This window comes from Sciurus vulgaris (genome assembly GCF_902686455.1).
Source record: "Sciurus vulgaris genome assembly, chromosome: 13".
In the NCBI taxonomy this organism is placed as follows: domain Eukaryota; kingdom Metazoa; phylum Chordata; class Mammalia; order Rodentia; family Sciuridae; genus Sciurus; species Sciurus vulgaris.
The window spans coordinates 89,129,768-89,145,964 of NC_136474.1; the positions used below are offsets into that span (position 1 = coordinate 89,129,768).

At 33.5% G+C, this 16,197-nt stretch overlaps 1 protein-coding gene across 1 annotated transcript in view; it reads right to left on the bottom strand.

Annotated features, from left to right (window-relative positions):
• CDH19 (cadherin 19) overlaps positions 1 to 16,197 on the bottom strand; it is a 74,905-nt gene that overhangs the window by 24,649 nt on the left and 34,059 nt on the right. The window contains exons 4-7 of the mRNA XM_079109210.1: positions 12,594 to 12,713; positions 10,245 to 10,409; positions 4,802 to 4,986; positions 4,022 to 4,275 (exon numbers count right to left, since the gene is read on the bottom strand). Of these exons, the coding sequence (XP_078965336.1) occupies positions 4,022 to 4,275; positions 4,802 to 4,986; positions 10,245 to 10,409; positions 12,594 to 12,713 (724 nt within the window). The remainder of the gene's footprint in view (positions 1 to 4,021; positions 4,276 to 4,801; positions 4,987 to 10,244; positions 10,410 to 12,593; positions 12,714 to 16,197) is intronic.

Sequence of the window (16,197 nt, forward strand, 5' to 3'; positions counted from 1 at the left end):
TTCTAAAAATATTATACTAGTTTTTACCTTGGTGTTCAAGAAAGAATTAAAATAGAAATTAGAGAGAATGAAGACAGAGGAGTTCCGTTTTAAATATATTTAAACATTCAGAAGCATTTTACTTAAATACCTACAAGTGATCACATTTCCCACTGAATATATTTGTCAGCAAAATTGAAGTGGATTTTCACAGTTGCCATTTTGTATTAAACATCTAATCTTGTCTCTATAAACAACCCTACATCTAAAACTTGCTAAACTTTGATAAGAAATTATAGATTCTTATAAATAAATAGATAATAAATAGATCCAGATCCTATTGACACATTAAAACAGAGTAAAATCATATGCAGTCCCTAGAAGGAGTGGATAATACTCTGTGATTTTAGCAATAATAGATCATGCAAATTATTTTCTGTGTTTCTATCTAGAGCCACCAATTTTGATTATGTAGACTTTTTTTCCTCACTTCATCTTCACCAGATGAAGGCTCCTTAAGATAAGTTGTAGCTAATCAAATTTTACATATGGATGCATTTCCTTTTACAACATTTTCTTTTAAATTAGGAGGAAACATTGCCAAACTAATCAAGAGTAAACAATTATTTTATTTTGGTTTGTACTATCCTCCTCTTAGTCACATTGGCAATTTCCTCATGAATTTAATTCAATACATATTTTTAAATAACTCAAGTCTTTTGGGACCATTGTAAAAAGAGTAAAAATTTTCCCTTGCATCTTTCACACAGATTCTGCTTCTAAAATGTTCCATATGATCATAATGGTATTATCATTTCAAGACAAATTGAATGCTATAATTTTAATCACCAAAATACAAGCTATAGTTTTGGATTTCGCCTGTTTTTCCACTAATGTTCTTTTCCCTTTTTCAAAGTCCTGTCTGGGATTCTGTATTGCACTTTTTATTTTATGTCTCCTTAGTCCCCTCCACAGAGTGTTAATATCCTTGCCTGGTATGTCCTAAAAGATATGGAAAATCATTAGTTGGTGATTTTATACAGAGCCTCTCAATTTGTGTCTGTCTGAGGTTTTGTCATGATCAAATAAAGGTTACACATTGTTGGCAAGAAAATCACACAGGGTGGTACTTTTCTTAGGGGATCATATCAGGGTATATGATGTCCATCCTTTCTTAGTAATGGTGATATTAGCTTTGGACTCTTGATCAAACTATCTGCCAGGTTTCTTCACTGTAAAATTACTGTTTTTATAATTATCTAAGATCTCAGGAAGATATTCCAAAATCATATGATTTCTTCTTAAACATTAGTCTACTGATTTTAGTATCCATAGATAAATGTGACCACAATAATTGCCACTTTAGCGTACTAATGATGATCTTTAGCCTTTTATTATATGTTTATTAATCACAGTAATTTTACATTTTTATTAAAAATGTGCCCTTTTATTTATCTTCATCAGTATCTATTCATGAGAATTGTTTCTAATGATTCAAACCAGCAACTCATTACACAAACCAAATGTGGTTTATTTATTGTTCAAATATTCAGTTTTGTATACTGAGTGTTAAGTGCGTTGGCCTTTTCAACACTTCTATTCATTCTTTTATGGATATTTTCTTACTTTCTTGGAACTTAAGTATTCACTCTCCAACAACTGTAGATTCAACCTATTCTCTAGGGAGTTTCACTACATTTAATTGTAGAAGAGTATTTTAGGCAAGAAAAAGATCTCCATTACTTCTTGAGTTTCCTTCATTTTAAACCCGCCTGAGTAAATATATTTACATACATATACAGAATAATGAATATGGTAATAAATATAGGTTTGTTTTTACCACACACACACACATACACACATACACACACACCTATATGTATATAGTTATTCTTTCACATTCCTTCACATATGTGGGTTCATGTCAATGTACTCAACCAACTGTGGATCAAATGCATTTGGAAAATGTGTCTGAACTGAAGATGTACAAGTTTTTCTTTATTCTCTAAACAATACAGACAACTATTTAAGTAACATTTACATTATATACAGTATTATAAGTAATCAAGAGATGACTTAAACAATATCAGAGGATGTGCATAGTTTTCTTGCAAATATCATGTCATTTTATATAAGGAACTCTAGCAACCACAGATATTGTATCCCTGGGAGTTCTGGAAGGAATCCCCCTGGATACTGAGGGATTTCTGCACTTAGAAGGCTTAAGGTTCCAATCCTATACCACAGCTTTTATCTAGGACCTCTCCCATTTCTTCTCTTAACCTTGGCTATAACAGTTTTGTTCTCATTATCTGAAGTGTATTTACTTATTTGTTCAACCCTAGTGTATATTACATGTAGCACTACAATTTCTAAATAACAGTCATATAAAAACAATTCAGCATGCAGAACACATTACTCATTTTTATTTATATATTTACAATTGAAATATGATTTCCCCCAAACACTGGTTATATTTGCATTTGTTATCTCTTTGATTTTGTTATGTTATTTAATTACATTACAGCAAAATACAGTTGCTATAGTTTGCATCCCATTGGAATATCTCCAAAGTTCTGTTTGATTTTTCCCAAATTTACATATATGCACTTCTTGTGACAGAGAGTTCCTTGAATTTGGACAATCAAAAACTTGTGTCCACCATATTGGTGATGACCTAGAGCAGTTTTATCACCCCTTCTTCTTCTGTATTATCTCAGAATTCAAACATATTACAGGTTTTGTCTGTTTGCTTTAGTTTTGGTTTTTAATCCATTTGCCCATTAAACATTATGTGTCATTGGAATAATGCTTTCAGTTTTCGGAGTTGATGAACGAAACTGCTACATACTTCTATCTATAAAGCTTCATGTCAATACAAGTGCATTCTGGGCCTGTTGTACCCAAACACCACAAACCTGGTGGCTATAAATGACTGAAATTTATTCTCTGAGCCCTACAGACTCACAGTCCAAAATCAAGTGCCATCAGGCCATGCTCCCTGGGGAGCCTGTAGTGGAGAATCCCTCCTCACCAGACTCTGGTGTGCGTCAGCATCCCTTGCTTCCCTCACCTGTGATACCTTGTCTCAATTTCTGCTTCCCTGGTCATCTCTCTCCCCCATTTCTGCCTCCAGTGTCACCTGTCTGTCACTCATCCCTGTACCTCTATCTTCTTATCAGGACATGAGTCCTATTGGATTAAAGGCCCATACTCCTCCTCTGTGACCTCCTCCTAACATCACTTTGACCACTCTCTCCCATTCAGGCTGCACTCTGATGTATGGTGTTGGACTGGGCACCATCTTTTGGAGACATGATTAAACTCAGAGCATTGCACTTTCATTATTCCTGAACAAGTGCCTGAGAGGAGGATTGCTGGTTCTTTTGATAAGTGTATGTAAAACTTTAAAATGATCTTGTATTCTTCTAGTTTGAGAAAACCATATGTGAAAAATAGGTGAGACAAGAGAAAAGGTAAGAAGAAATATACACAATTTGTTATCCGATTAGACTATAACTCATACTTGGAAAAAAAGAAAGAAGAAACCACAATTTAAAAACTAAGTAGATTATTTGAATATGTACCAAGTATGTATTTGATTATAACATGAAAATGTATTTCCAAACCATTGTATCTATATCACTTTACTCCTTTTTACTTCTTCATTTTCTGCATGTCATTTCAATTAAATACTATTTAAATCAGCCACATGTCAAAGAGCAGTGATTTTGATCTGATCTGGTATAAAGAAGGGTTTCATTTCTCTCCCTCTGCTACTCTGATTAAGAGTGCATCAATTGCACTGAATTTTGTGGGTGGTTGCCTATTTCTTGTGTATTTGCAGTCCCCTATTATACTGCATCTTAGCCAACACTGAGGATCCCTCTCTTAGTTTAATTAAATAGGTACAAACTGATAAAAAAAAAAATACCAGGCAGAGAAATATAGATTAGATCTATACTTGTTTACATTTGAGTTGAGCTTTATTTTCCTACTGATTTAGTGACTTGTGGATGCAAAGCTGACATTTTAGACTTACCTAACTGGAGATTTCCTTTGATCTGGGTCTGTGGCAGATACTGTGCCTACAAAAGCTCCAAGTGGATTTCCTTCCAAAATTTCAAATATATATGTGGGGAGGAGGAAAACAGGAGGCTCATCATCGTCCTCCACTTGGACCTTAATGAAAGTGGTGGAGGCGTCAGCATGGTGGATCAGGAGTTCCTCATCCACGTGGCGGTTTCTAACTTTGGCTCTAATACCGTAGTAACTCTGGTGCTCAAAATCCACCTTCTGCAAAGAAAAGGAGTGTACAGAGAAGAAATAGTTTCAGTAACCCAAGGTGTTACTTAGAAAAATGTGCTTTCCTTATTAAAGAGTCAGTTATTTTTCAGTTAGGATTTACTTTTTATGTACATGAGTCCCTCTTATATTACCATGAAACAGGCTTCACAAATTTATGTCTTCACAAACGCATCTCTATCATAAAGTCATTTGAAGTAACTATCTTTTCATTTAGGATTAAATTTAAATTTTTATGAGCATAAATGTCTCATGGAATTGAGAAATAATTAAGATCTTTGTTCAAGAAAAAGTCCTTCGTTTCAAAATCTTCTCATTTGTAACAGTTGTCTGTACAATTCAAGAAACTATAAAAATCCTTTCATCTCTCAGTTCATTTTCTCCCTAAACCATAAATCAAGGGTTCTCATTTCAAGTACCTAATGAAACAAAAAACAAACCAGGTACCCAAAATAATCATATGTTTCTGTTTTGGTTTTGCACTATTCTGCAAAGCAAATAATTTTAAGATATTTACCTTTTTTAATATAACAATTCCTTCTTGAGTCTCATCATCAGTAATGATGTCAAATGTCTTTGAATCATCCTCTTCAATGCTGTAATTCATTTCTGCATTCTCTCCTATGTCATTGTCATATGCCATAATTTTTCCTATAGATGTGCCCGTTGGTGCAGATTCAGAGACAGTTAGGCGGTAGAAACCTTTAAAAACAAAATTTCAGAACGTAGGATAAACACTTAACATAAGAAACTCCCAATTATAGCATTCTTTATGTATGTTGTATAGAAAAAAAAACATAGTTATTCTTCTAAATTTCATTATCTTTCTCTCTTCTTAGAATGTGTGCAGGTGTGTGTATGTGTGTCTGTGTAACATACACATACTTTATACCTTTATTATAAAATCTGAACATTTTCTTCCCATCTTACCTGAATATCTCTTTGTCTCATATATTTTAGTCATACCACCAGTATATTTAACACCAGAGTCCCATTTACATATACACCTTAAAATTCTTGATTGATTTTAATTGCATACTTCAACTATCACAAATTTAACTTGACAAAAAATAATCTTTTTTCAAGTTTACTTGAATAATTCTTGATATTTGAAGTTACTGATGAATGTAAGTGTAGATTAAGTAAGTAAGTGTTGCAAAATCAAATCATACTTTGATTTTGAGTTTTTGAGATTGGATTACATTAGTCATATTGAAAAAGTAAAGAAAAATGAATCCAAAAGGGTTAGTAAATCGATAAGAATGTTGGAGTTGAACAGGCCTAGATTGGTTTGATCATAAGAAAATGATGGCAGATATAATTAAACTATATAGGTATAACTGCTAATCACTGATCTTTTTTTCAGGAGAAATGTGCATAAAACTAATGGAGACTATACCATTCTTAAATTATTCCATGTGATTTATTCTGAAATGTAAGAAATAATCCTACACGTCAATATTCCAATGAATGAGATTACTTGGAATTAAAATAGAGCATATGTAATAGAATTACTTAAAGATATTCTAGGTTTCTAGAATACTAGGAAGTATATAGCAAGTCACTTAACATTTTGCATTTTGAGACTATTATTTAAAGTGGGAGAAGAGTTACTTATAAATTGCTAATATATTACTCTCATTTTTTATTTTCTTTGTTCTTTCACTTTTTTTAGTGAAGGTAATTATTTCCTTGTGGAAATTTTTTTTAAAAAATCAGATTTATTTGCACAAATTAAAGTTGTCAACAAATAGTCAAGAGAAAACAATGATACTACCATATACTTCAAAGCAGATGCTTCACACATAAATATTATTGAGTTTATATTAAACCACCAGCTTTTAAAATTAGAAAACAAACAATTTTCTACCATAAGCACTTAGTCTTTGCGGTTTACCTTATATTCAAAATTAATTTTCTTTCAACATAAATTCTTCACAAGTTGCTATTCTAGTAGTTGGGATATAACAAGGCAGAATACATAGAGAGATGCTTCCCTGTGTTCATATTAGCAGGAATGAAGCATATAATAAACTGGATACTGCTATGGTTTTAAACTTTGATGCAGTGGAAAGAACTCACTCTTGATATGACTGTTGGTTAAGAACAGAAATAGGGCAAGAAATATCTGAAGAATGAGAAGATGAGAAGTCATGTTTATTGCCTGGTTCTGGTTTTCTGGAAAGCAGAGTAGAGTGAATATAGATGAGGCTTCAGAGGTCCTGCACAGAATTGAATGGTGACAGATCATTGAGGAACACTAGGATCAATTAGTTGCTACTTAGGGTTCTGACTTTTCATCAGTGAGATGGGAAGATATAGAAATGATAAGATGTGACATGCATGCAACAAGATCACTACAGCTGTGTTGAAATACACTGAAGGAGAGCAATGGTGAAATCTGAGAGACTAGGTAATAGCTTATTGCAGTAACAGAAACTAATTAAAATAGTGGCATGATCCAATGTGGGAGGAATGGAGGAGGTGAGAAGCATCCAGATTGTTTGGAAAGTCAGAAATAAACAATATCTTCGGAAGATGAATTTTTGGTTCGAGGAAGAGAACAGGAAAAAAAGGGACTTCTAAACTTTAACAAAGTCTTCTTCTCTTAAATAGTTGAGAGTGTATATGTATTTGCTCTCAGAACAATGAAAATCAGAAGCTATCAGCAAATGTGCAGAATTGGTCATCAACTCAGCTCCAGAGAAATTAGAATTGACCTGGAGTTGGCCCAGTTCAATGTGAATTGGGTCATTAATTCTTCACACACAGTGGTGTTTGAAATGAATAAATGAGATTTCAGCTTGAGCAATATTGGACCTGGATTTGTTGATAAATGAGATGAGAGAATCTGGAGGAAGAGGCAGGCAGATGAGATCAGAAGCTCAATAAAATGAATTTTGTTTTTAAATGTTTATAACGTATGTAAATGAGGATGTTGGTAAAAAGTTTGATGTATACCTGTGAGTTCAAGAGACAGTTCAGAATGGAGGTATAGATTTGGAAATTGTCAGGCACAGAGGCAGTATTTAATGGTTTAAACTATCTAGAGACTGAAAGTCTGAAGACCAGGAAAAGTCTTAAAAAAACTGACCAATAAAATAGAAGAAAAAGAAAAAGCTAGTGAGAATGTTATATTGAATGGTTCAAAGAAGGAGTGACCAACTGTGTCAATTCCTACTGAGAAATTAAATTATAGTAGAGCTGAGAATCGACTTTGGATTCGCTTAGTTTCGTTTATTGATAGAAATGATCAGATCAATTTCATCAAGTAGGGATGGAACCCAAATGGAATGTGGGTTTCAAAGAGACTGAGGAGAGTAGTTGAAGACAATGACTGTTAACACTTTTAAGCTATTTCTCTGAAGAAAAACCCACCAAACATTATTAGATAAATATAGAAGTGATGTCAAAAAGTGTCGTATTTTGTTTTTAAGATGAGATTAAAAAAAATAGTAACAAATCTGTTTAGATGCTAATAGCAATGAACCAGCAGGAAATACATCATTAACATGAAGTACTAGGGTATAGGCAGGTTGCAAGAAATGCCATCTACACAGTGGGGATGCATAGAGAATGTTTAAATCCAGAGGAGGGCAATGGGATTTCAGAATGGGAACCCAATGTGAGCAAGAGTAAAGAAGCAAACACAGAATTCACCCACATTTGGATGTCACTTGAAGGTAATAACATCCTCGTTTTATATGCGAATTCTTAAGAACTTAACTGAGCTTTAAACAGATACTTTAAGTGATCTAATATATTTTAAGACATAAATTGGAAAAAAATCAGAAAGAAATTAAGAAAAGTAAAAGTAGCCTGAAGTTACATGGTCTCATCAAGTATCCTTGGGAGTTCCCATGCTTTCCAGGGTCTTCTATTTGCTCTTTCACCATTGTCTATGTAAAAACTGGGTTATATTTATTCAAGAAATCCAGTCACAATTTTTCTACATGTTATGTGTTAATGACTTCATAACACATGAAATATTTCATGTGGATATTTCAAATTTAACTACACCATTCATCTCTTTCCTTTAGGACTTCAGACTCATGTGGAGATAATCAAATTTCTCACATTTATGTACATGGAAATGAAATAATAGACGATTATCCTGTTATCTGCATTCTATGCAAAGAAGAACTATTTCATTGACTTATAAAACAATGTAAAATTGATTGACAGAGAAAAAACTAAAAATCCAGATTTGCAATATAGTCATGTGTTGCTTACCAACAGACCTGTGTCCTGAGAAATGTCTTAATGTTGTGCAAACAGCGTAGAGTACTTACACAAACCTAGATGGTGTAGCCTCTTACACACCTGGGCTAGGGGGTAAACCCTGTTTCTCCTGAGTTGGAAACCCATACAGCCTATTATTGAACTGAATAGATGAGTGTGTAGCAATAGCATGGACACATATATCTAAACATAAAAAATGATGCAGTAAAAAAAAAAAAAAATTAGGAATTTTTCAGTTCCATGATACTCCTACGGAACCACTGCCACATATGTTGTTCATTGTTGACCAAAACATTTTGTGCTACATACATGTTTTCCTTGACAAGTTAGAAGATCTGATAACCCTAATCCTGGCAAGAATTGACTAAACTGAGTAGTGTCTACACGATTTAGATGTGTGCATCAGTCTAGAATCTCACATTACCAACCATTCTCACTAGCACCACTAATCAATGGGAAACCTGGGACGTGAAAACAGGTTTGAATATGCAGATTTGCTGTGATTGTACGGAGACTATTCTACTAGAAGGGAAAGAGTGAAAGTGACACTTCACTTGGGTCATCAGCATCAATACGATTTCGTTTTGGCACAGTGAGTGAGGCAGGGAGAAGGGGATAAAAGAAGAGGCAATCAACAGTTTTGTTCCATTTTTCAATAATCAATACCTAGGAAATCATGCTATGTTTGAATATGTGTGAATACACATAAACACACACACAATTTTATTTGCTACTTCTTTGTTCTATATTTATCATATTTTCCTCTTTTGACAATTGCTCATGCTTTCTGGAAGTGCTTGTAAATGTTTTTCTGTAGCTAAGACAGAATCTCCTCAAAAAGACATTTCCCCCTTGAAAAAGGAATTGTTGTATGATTTAACTTACATTTATTAGTTAAATGATCAGAACAAGTGTCCTATTCTTGCTATAAAAGTGAAAAATAAAAATTGTCATTTAAATTATTATTTGGGGCATGCAGAAGAATAATCTCACAAAGGTATCCAAGTCCTAATGCCACTGATTCCATAAGTTCATTACTTAAAGCAGCAAAGGTGAATTAAAGTTGCACATTAAATTCAAGCTGCTAATCAGTTGGCTTTTCAATGAAGTGGTTATTGTGGTTTATCCAAGTGTGTTCGACATAATCATACCAGCCCTTAAAAGTGGAAAAGGGGCCAAATGGTTTGGGCAGAGAGATGTCAGTGTGAGAGATACTTGATAGGGCTGTGTGATTGATTTTCAGACATGCAGGATATGTGGGCACCAGAAAGGGGCCTCCAAGAGTTGAATGTCCCCCAGCTAACAGCCATCAAGTAAGTAGGGACTCCATTTCTAAAACACAAAGAATAATTTCTGTGGACACTCAAGTGAACAAGGCTGTGGACTCCCCCTGGAGATAACAGGAAGAGGGAGAGCTCAGTAGACACCTTCATCTCAGCCTGGTGACATGCATACCAACTGTTTTTTAAGATAATCGATTTGTTTTAAGCCATGAAGTTTGTCACAACTTATTACAGAAGTGACAGAGCACTAACATATCACTCCTTCATTTTGTATTTGACTTCTCACACTAATGAAAATTATACCTTAGAACAATTATCACATTCATTTTATGTGATCCTTGTGGTGATGCAATGCTTTTAGAATGCAAAACTCCAACATCTGTTTGTATTCAAAACACTTACATTTCTATAATGACTCCAGATGTTTCTACTTACTTTCTTTAAATATGGGCTTGTTGTCATTAATATCTGAAAGTTTAATTAATACACTGGTTGTTCCAGACAGTGCTCCAGGCTGACCAATCATGTCTTTGGCTTGAATAATTACCCAGTACTCATCTTGCAATTCTCTATCAGTTTTGGAAGATATTCTTATGACTCCTTAAAAAATGCAAAAGAATTCTAATTATTATTTTATTACTTATTATAACATGTTTCCAGAAAATCACTTAAACATTCCCCCTTTCAGTTCTTCTCATTCTATCTGCTGAGTCACTAAGCTGAGTGGTCTACATTATTTAGATATGTGCATTTGATATGAGCATGCACATTCCCAGCCACTCTGCCTAACGTTCATTATCTGCTGCTTCTGTCTGACACTACCTGAAGACTGGTAATAATAATGCACTTAACACCAACTCTGCTTCCAGTCTAGAGTAGTCAATGCTAAGAACATTGGTAAACCATTAATAAAATACTATGTGAACTGGCACCATGTTGGTCTAGGAGCTTACTCTTTGCCTTGCTGTGAAACCCTGTATTATTTTCCCCATTATCTGCAATATCTTTCCATTCTCTCTTCTCCTTGGTCATAGGCTCATCTCAGTCTTCTGGTTTCAGATACTCTACTTTGACCAAACAGTGTAAAGTTTTCCTTTCTTTCTTTCTCCTATTGTATCCTTTGTTTTACTTTAGGATTATTCACCAGTTAAATGTACATATTTACTAATAACCACATTCAATGTCTGTCTGTAAGTGCCAAGAGAGAAAAGCCTATGTTCAAGTTTTCTTTTTGTTATTTTTTTTTATTTTAATTTTAATTTTTATTTATTTTTTTGGTACTGGAAATTGAACTGAGGGTACTCAGCCACTGAGTCACAACTCCAGCCCTATTTTGTATTTTATTTAGAGACAGGGTCTCACTAAATTGCTCAGAGTCTCACCATTGCTGAGGTTGGTTTTGAACTTGTGACCCTCCTGCCTTAGCCTCCCAAGTCAGTGGGATTATAGTCATGTGCCACTGTACCCAGCTTGTTATTGTTATTTTAAATGTTGGAATATCAAACCTCTAAAAATCCTGTATGCTGTGTACCACTTTGTACCTAGTCAGTCATTAGCAGTCAGGATTGTGTGAAGGAATTAAAACTTAATGTTTTAAGGCATATACTGCCTATAATAAAATAATGTATCTCCCGGGCATCCTGAATAATAAAATATATGTACCCTCTATGGGAGAAATAAGAACATAGCCATGCAAGTCATATTCATTCAAGTCCAATTCTCTCAAGAACTTTGAGAACGCCTGAGATATTTAATATTTGCTAAATGAATGAAGAAATTAGAAATAAATAAGCATTAAAAAGAATTTTTAAATCTTTAATCTTTCATGTAATCAAGCTAGAGATAATATTTACCTCTTGATAACAACCACATAATTTTATGTCTTTTTGTACTTGGCACATATTTTAGCAATGAGTTATGTACTTCTATTTTTATCTGCATTGATTATAAGCTCCTTGAGAGAAGACTCATGCAGATGTCTTTTTTCTTGTTTAATTTTTGCTTTTTAGCGATAGCATTTTGCTATGTTGCCCAGACTGGGTTTGAGCTTTTGATTCTCCCACCTTAGCCTCCCAAGTGGCTGGGATTTATGTGTCACTGCATCCAACGCTACACCATCTTAACTTTGTTTTGAATACAAGATTTAATATTTGTTAAATGATTTAGTGTTATGTAATCCTTATGCATCCACTAGGTATGTTTAAAAATTAAAAAAAAGTATGTGCTATGTAGATTTGATAAGGCATTCAAGCAAAGAGAGAATAAGAATCAAATGTAGTATTCTTCTGAATAAAATATATAGATTCGGAATTTTTAAGTCAACATGTCATACCAATTCATGCAGTCTTCTACTCTTACTTAATCTGGGTCATTTGGATTGCTATGCAAAGGTGTCCCACTGTATTTCCCTGATGACTAATGAGGCTGAGCATTTTAATATGCTTACACTCCTTCTCCACTTCACATTTGTCAATTGCTTGTAAAAGTTTCTCCCCATATGTTTCAGTTGGTTTGTCTATTCTTTTCCTACTTGAATTAGAAGAATCCTTACATATGTTTTAGACCACACACGTAGATCATTTGTCATATAAATATGGAAAATCCAATCGTCTAATCTTAGAAAAACAACTTAAAGACAAAGTGTAAGTAAGTGTTTAGGAATTATAAACCATTTATTTTTTGAAGCATCGAGTCTACTATAAAACATGTTTTTAAGCAGATGATTCTTACTGATATTTGTCTGTTTTAGAATCATGTTGAACTGCATTTTTTCCCCACAAATACCTGTTGTCGGTTCAACAGAAAAATATGCTTGGCCTTGTAGTAAGCTGTACAGGAGACGTGCATTATTGCCACTTGTAGGATCATCGTCATCACTTGCTGTCACCTGGATGACGAATGTTCCTGAAGGAAGAACATATTGACAGGAAGTTAAGACTTCAGTCTTATTAAATATGAGTTCAATTCTGCAAAACACTTTTCATGCTATAAACAATCCCAGTTTACCTCATTTCTCTGAATTACTGAAGTAATATTATTTTAGGCAAGAGAATATAACACATACAATCTAGTCCTGATTTTTATATGCATTATAGAACTTAAGATGTAGATTTATAACATTACAAGTATTAAGCAGTTTGTTAAAATGTGTAATTCATAATCTCTCCAAGATTTGTTAGTGTAAAAGTAAAAAAAGAACTTAAAAATGCTTTTCATCAAAAATCTTAATGTGGTCTGAACTTCAAATTGCAGAATGTTGAAAAATATTTGTAAAGATTATTGAAATGAGCTTGAAAGAATATCCAATGGAGGCTAGTAATAATGATTAGGCCTGTTTAAATCCTTTCCTCTATATCTACTTGCATCAAGGAACAACAAAAAAAGCAAAACAAAATCTATTTAATATTGATAAGGTAAGTCTCCTTACTAATATTCAGTAATAGTCAATAGACTGTGTGAAATAATTGTTTGTACACTTAATATAAATGCTCAAACTGCAAAATATTTGCAAAAACTATTGAGCTTTGAAAGTATATCTACAAAAATGAAAATGAGTATTACCAATGTTGTTGAATGTTGAAACATAATATACATTTTCAAAAAGAATTGTCTCACAGTGGCACAAAATCCAGTAGCCCCTGTGATTTTCTTTACAACTAACATAATAAATTTCCCCATCAGTAGCCCTGTACCTGCATGTGCCTGTAATCCCAGCCACTAGGGAGGCTAAGTTATAAGGATCACTAGTTCAAGATAAGCCTCAGTCAGTTAGTGAGGCACTAAGTAACTTAGTGAAACCCTATCTCAAAATGAAAAAAAAAAAAAAAAAAAAAAGTAAAAAGGGCTGGGTATGTGGTCAGTGGGAAAACATTCCTGGGTTCAATTCCCAGTACCAAAAAGAAAAGAAAACAAAACAAAACCTTTTTTCTTCCATCACAATCCAATTGTATAAACTGGGACACTCTAATAGGAATTACTTCTGTCCTTCATTAATTGCTGACACTTTCAATGAAGGCGGGGCCTTAATAGTATGCATTTGTCACTCTACTTTCTAGTGCTTTTTATGTTGGTAATTAACATTTATTTTAATGTCATACAGCATATTTTACCAAAGAATCCCTTCTTATCAACATAATTTTAATTAGGCAATGCTTTCACCAGATGGAAAAAAGTTAAACTAATAAAATACATGAAAAGGAAACTTTACCTAACCCTTCTAAATACTTAATCATCCCAAACACACAACATGTAGACACTTGTTAATTTCATGTTTAAAACATATCTATACAATGATTATGATGAATTATTCAAATACAGTGGTTCAGAGGGAGCAATACAATGGTTCAGAGGGAGCATTACTTGATCAGTCTGTATCAAATCAGTCAGAATTATTCTTTTATTTACCCTTCTGTGTACACATTCATTTGCTTCCAGTTCCTTCATTATCATTGTGTCTCTTTATCATTTCTTCCTATGGCGATTTCCATCCCTAGTGTACAATCCTGTACTACCAGTCTTTAGCTTCACAAAGCTCCCATCAAAATCATAATGTCCTTAGTTGTTGCTAAGGATGCTCTTGTTAATCTAAGTCTTTAGAGTTCTGACCCTAGGATTTTGCAAATGAGAACTGGGAAGAACTGGAAGCATTTTGACTCTCACAGATCAGTCACATTTGGCTTATAGAAATATAAATTCAGGCGTTAGATCCTGTTTCCCAGTCCAGTGATTTAATAGCACATTTTAAGTTGTGGGATTTTCTTCTAAATGAAACTTACCTCCTGAATGTTTCAATATATCATTCCCTTGCTCTCTACTAAATGGAAAACCTAGTGCACCCTGTGCGGAGAGAGAGAGAGAGAGAGAGAGAGAGAGAGAGAGAGAGAGAGAGAGAGAGAGAAGGAATAAAAAAAGAGGATCTCATGAAATTAGAAGGGAGAGAAATGAGTTGGGGGAAGAAGGAGATTGAGAGGGAGGAAGGATGGGAGAGCATAGAGAAGTAATGCGGACTTAAATCTACCAAATTATGCTATATACATTATGAATATACCACAATGAATCCCACCTAAACATATAGTTATAAGACACTTATTAAAAATAAGAATAACAATGATAATAATGCTAGAAGAGAGATTAGTCAAGTAGAAAGAGCTTACAAGGCTGATGGGAGGGGAGGGGAAAGAGAAAAGTACTGGGGAATGAGAGACATGTAGGAATAGAGCATAATGAATTTCACAACGATGCATAATTATAATGCACCAACAGAAAAGAACATCAATAATAAATAAACATCAAAACCATTCAGAAATATAAAATCACTTGATAAGATTTTATATATTCCCATTTTCCATATAGTTAGGAATCAGTTGTTCAGTCCACATAAGAATAATATGATCTCTAAGAGACTAACAACATATCTTTCAATATAAATTATGGACGGTCTCATAATCCCTTCTTTCTCATATTACCAGTTGCATGCACATTAACAGCTACCTAGTGAATGAGCCAAACAAATGATTCATTTCTACACTAATTTCTATAAGAATGCATGCCATCCTCCGTTCCTTCGTCAGCAATGTCAGAGAGATGCTTCAGATTTGAGTCTTAATGAAAACTCTGCAATGTACTTTTCAATGAACCCCAGGTTTCTAGACTTCCATAACTACTTCTTTTATGTCAGGATCATTGCTTCCTGCTAGACTTACTCCCACTAGGTTTATAAGGAATGTGGGTCCCATGTTCTGGTCATCTGTTTCATACCAACATCCCAATCATTGCCATGAATTGTACATTTTCTGTAAAATATTGCAGGAATGATTCTACAGAAGAACCATTGCTTTTACATGCCCATGTCTGTCTACTTTTGAAATTGTTTTAAAAATGCTATTTCTATACAAAAATGCATTGTGAATTTTTAAATTCAAATGACAACTAAATATTCCATGTTATAAGATAGTTATAAGATCTTCATAAGAATGGGATATTTTTCAATGGCAATACATATTAGTATGTTTTGTGTATGTGCATTTATATTCTATGTCAATGTGCCCTATCAATGTGTGTTTATATCACTTAGCTTGTTTTTCATATACATTATAGAATCTATGTAAATTCCTAAAAAATAATCTAGATAACTATTGAAAGGGACCCTAATTAGGATTCTAAAAATTTGTGTCTATTATTCCACACAAATGAAGTGATAATTCAATAGAAAAATATAAAGTTTTAGTGATATATGACCATTAAAACACATGGTTGTTTTACTAGTAGAAAGGCAACCAATATAAATTGTAGCATTAATAAAATAAGGAAGAAAATATAAAATATTACATAGGCATATAAAGTCCATCTGAAAAAAATGTGACTTTTATTTGTAATAAAACCCTTATAA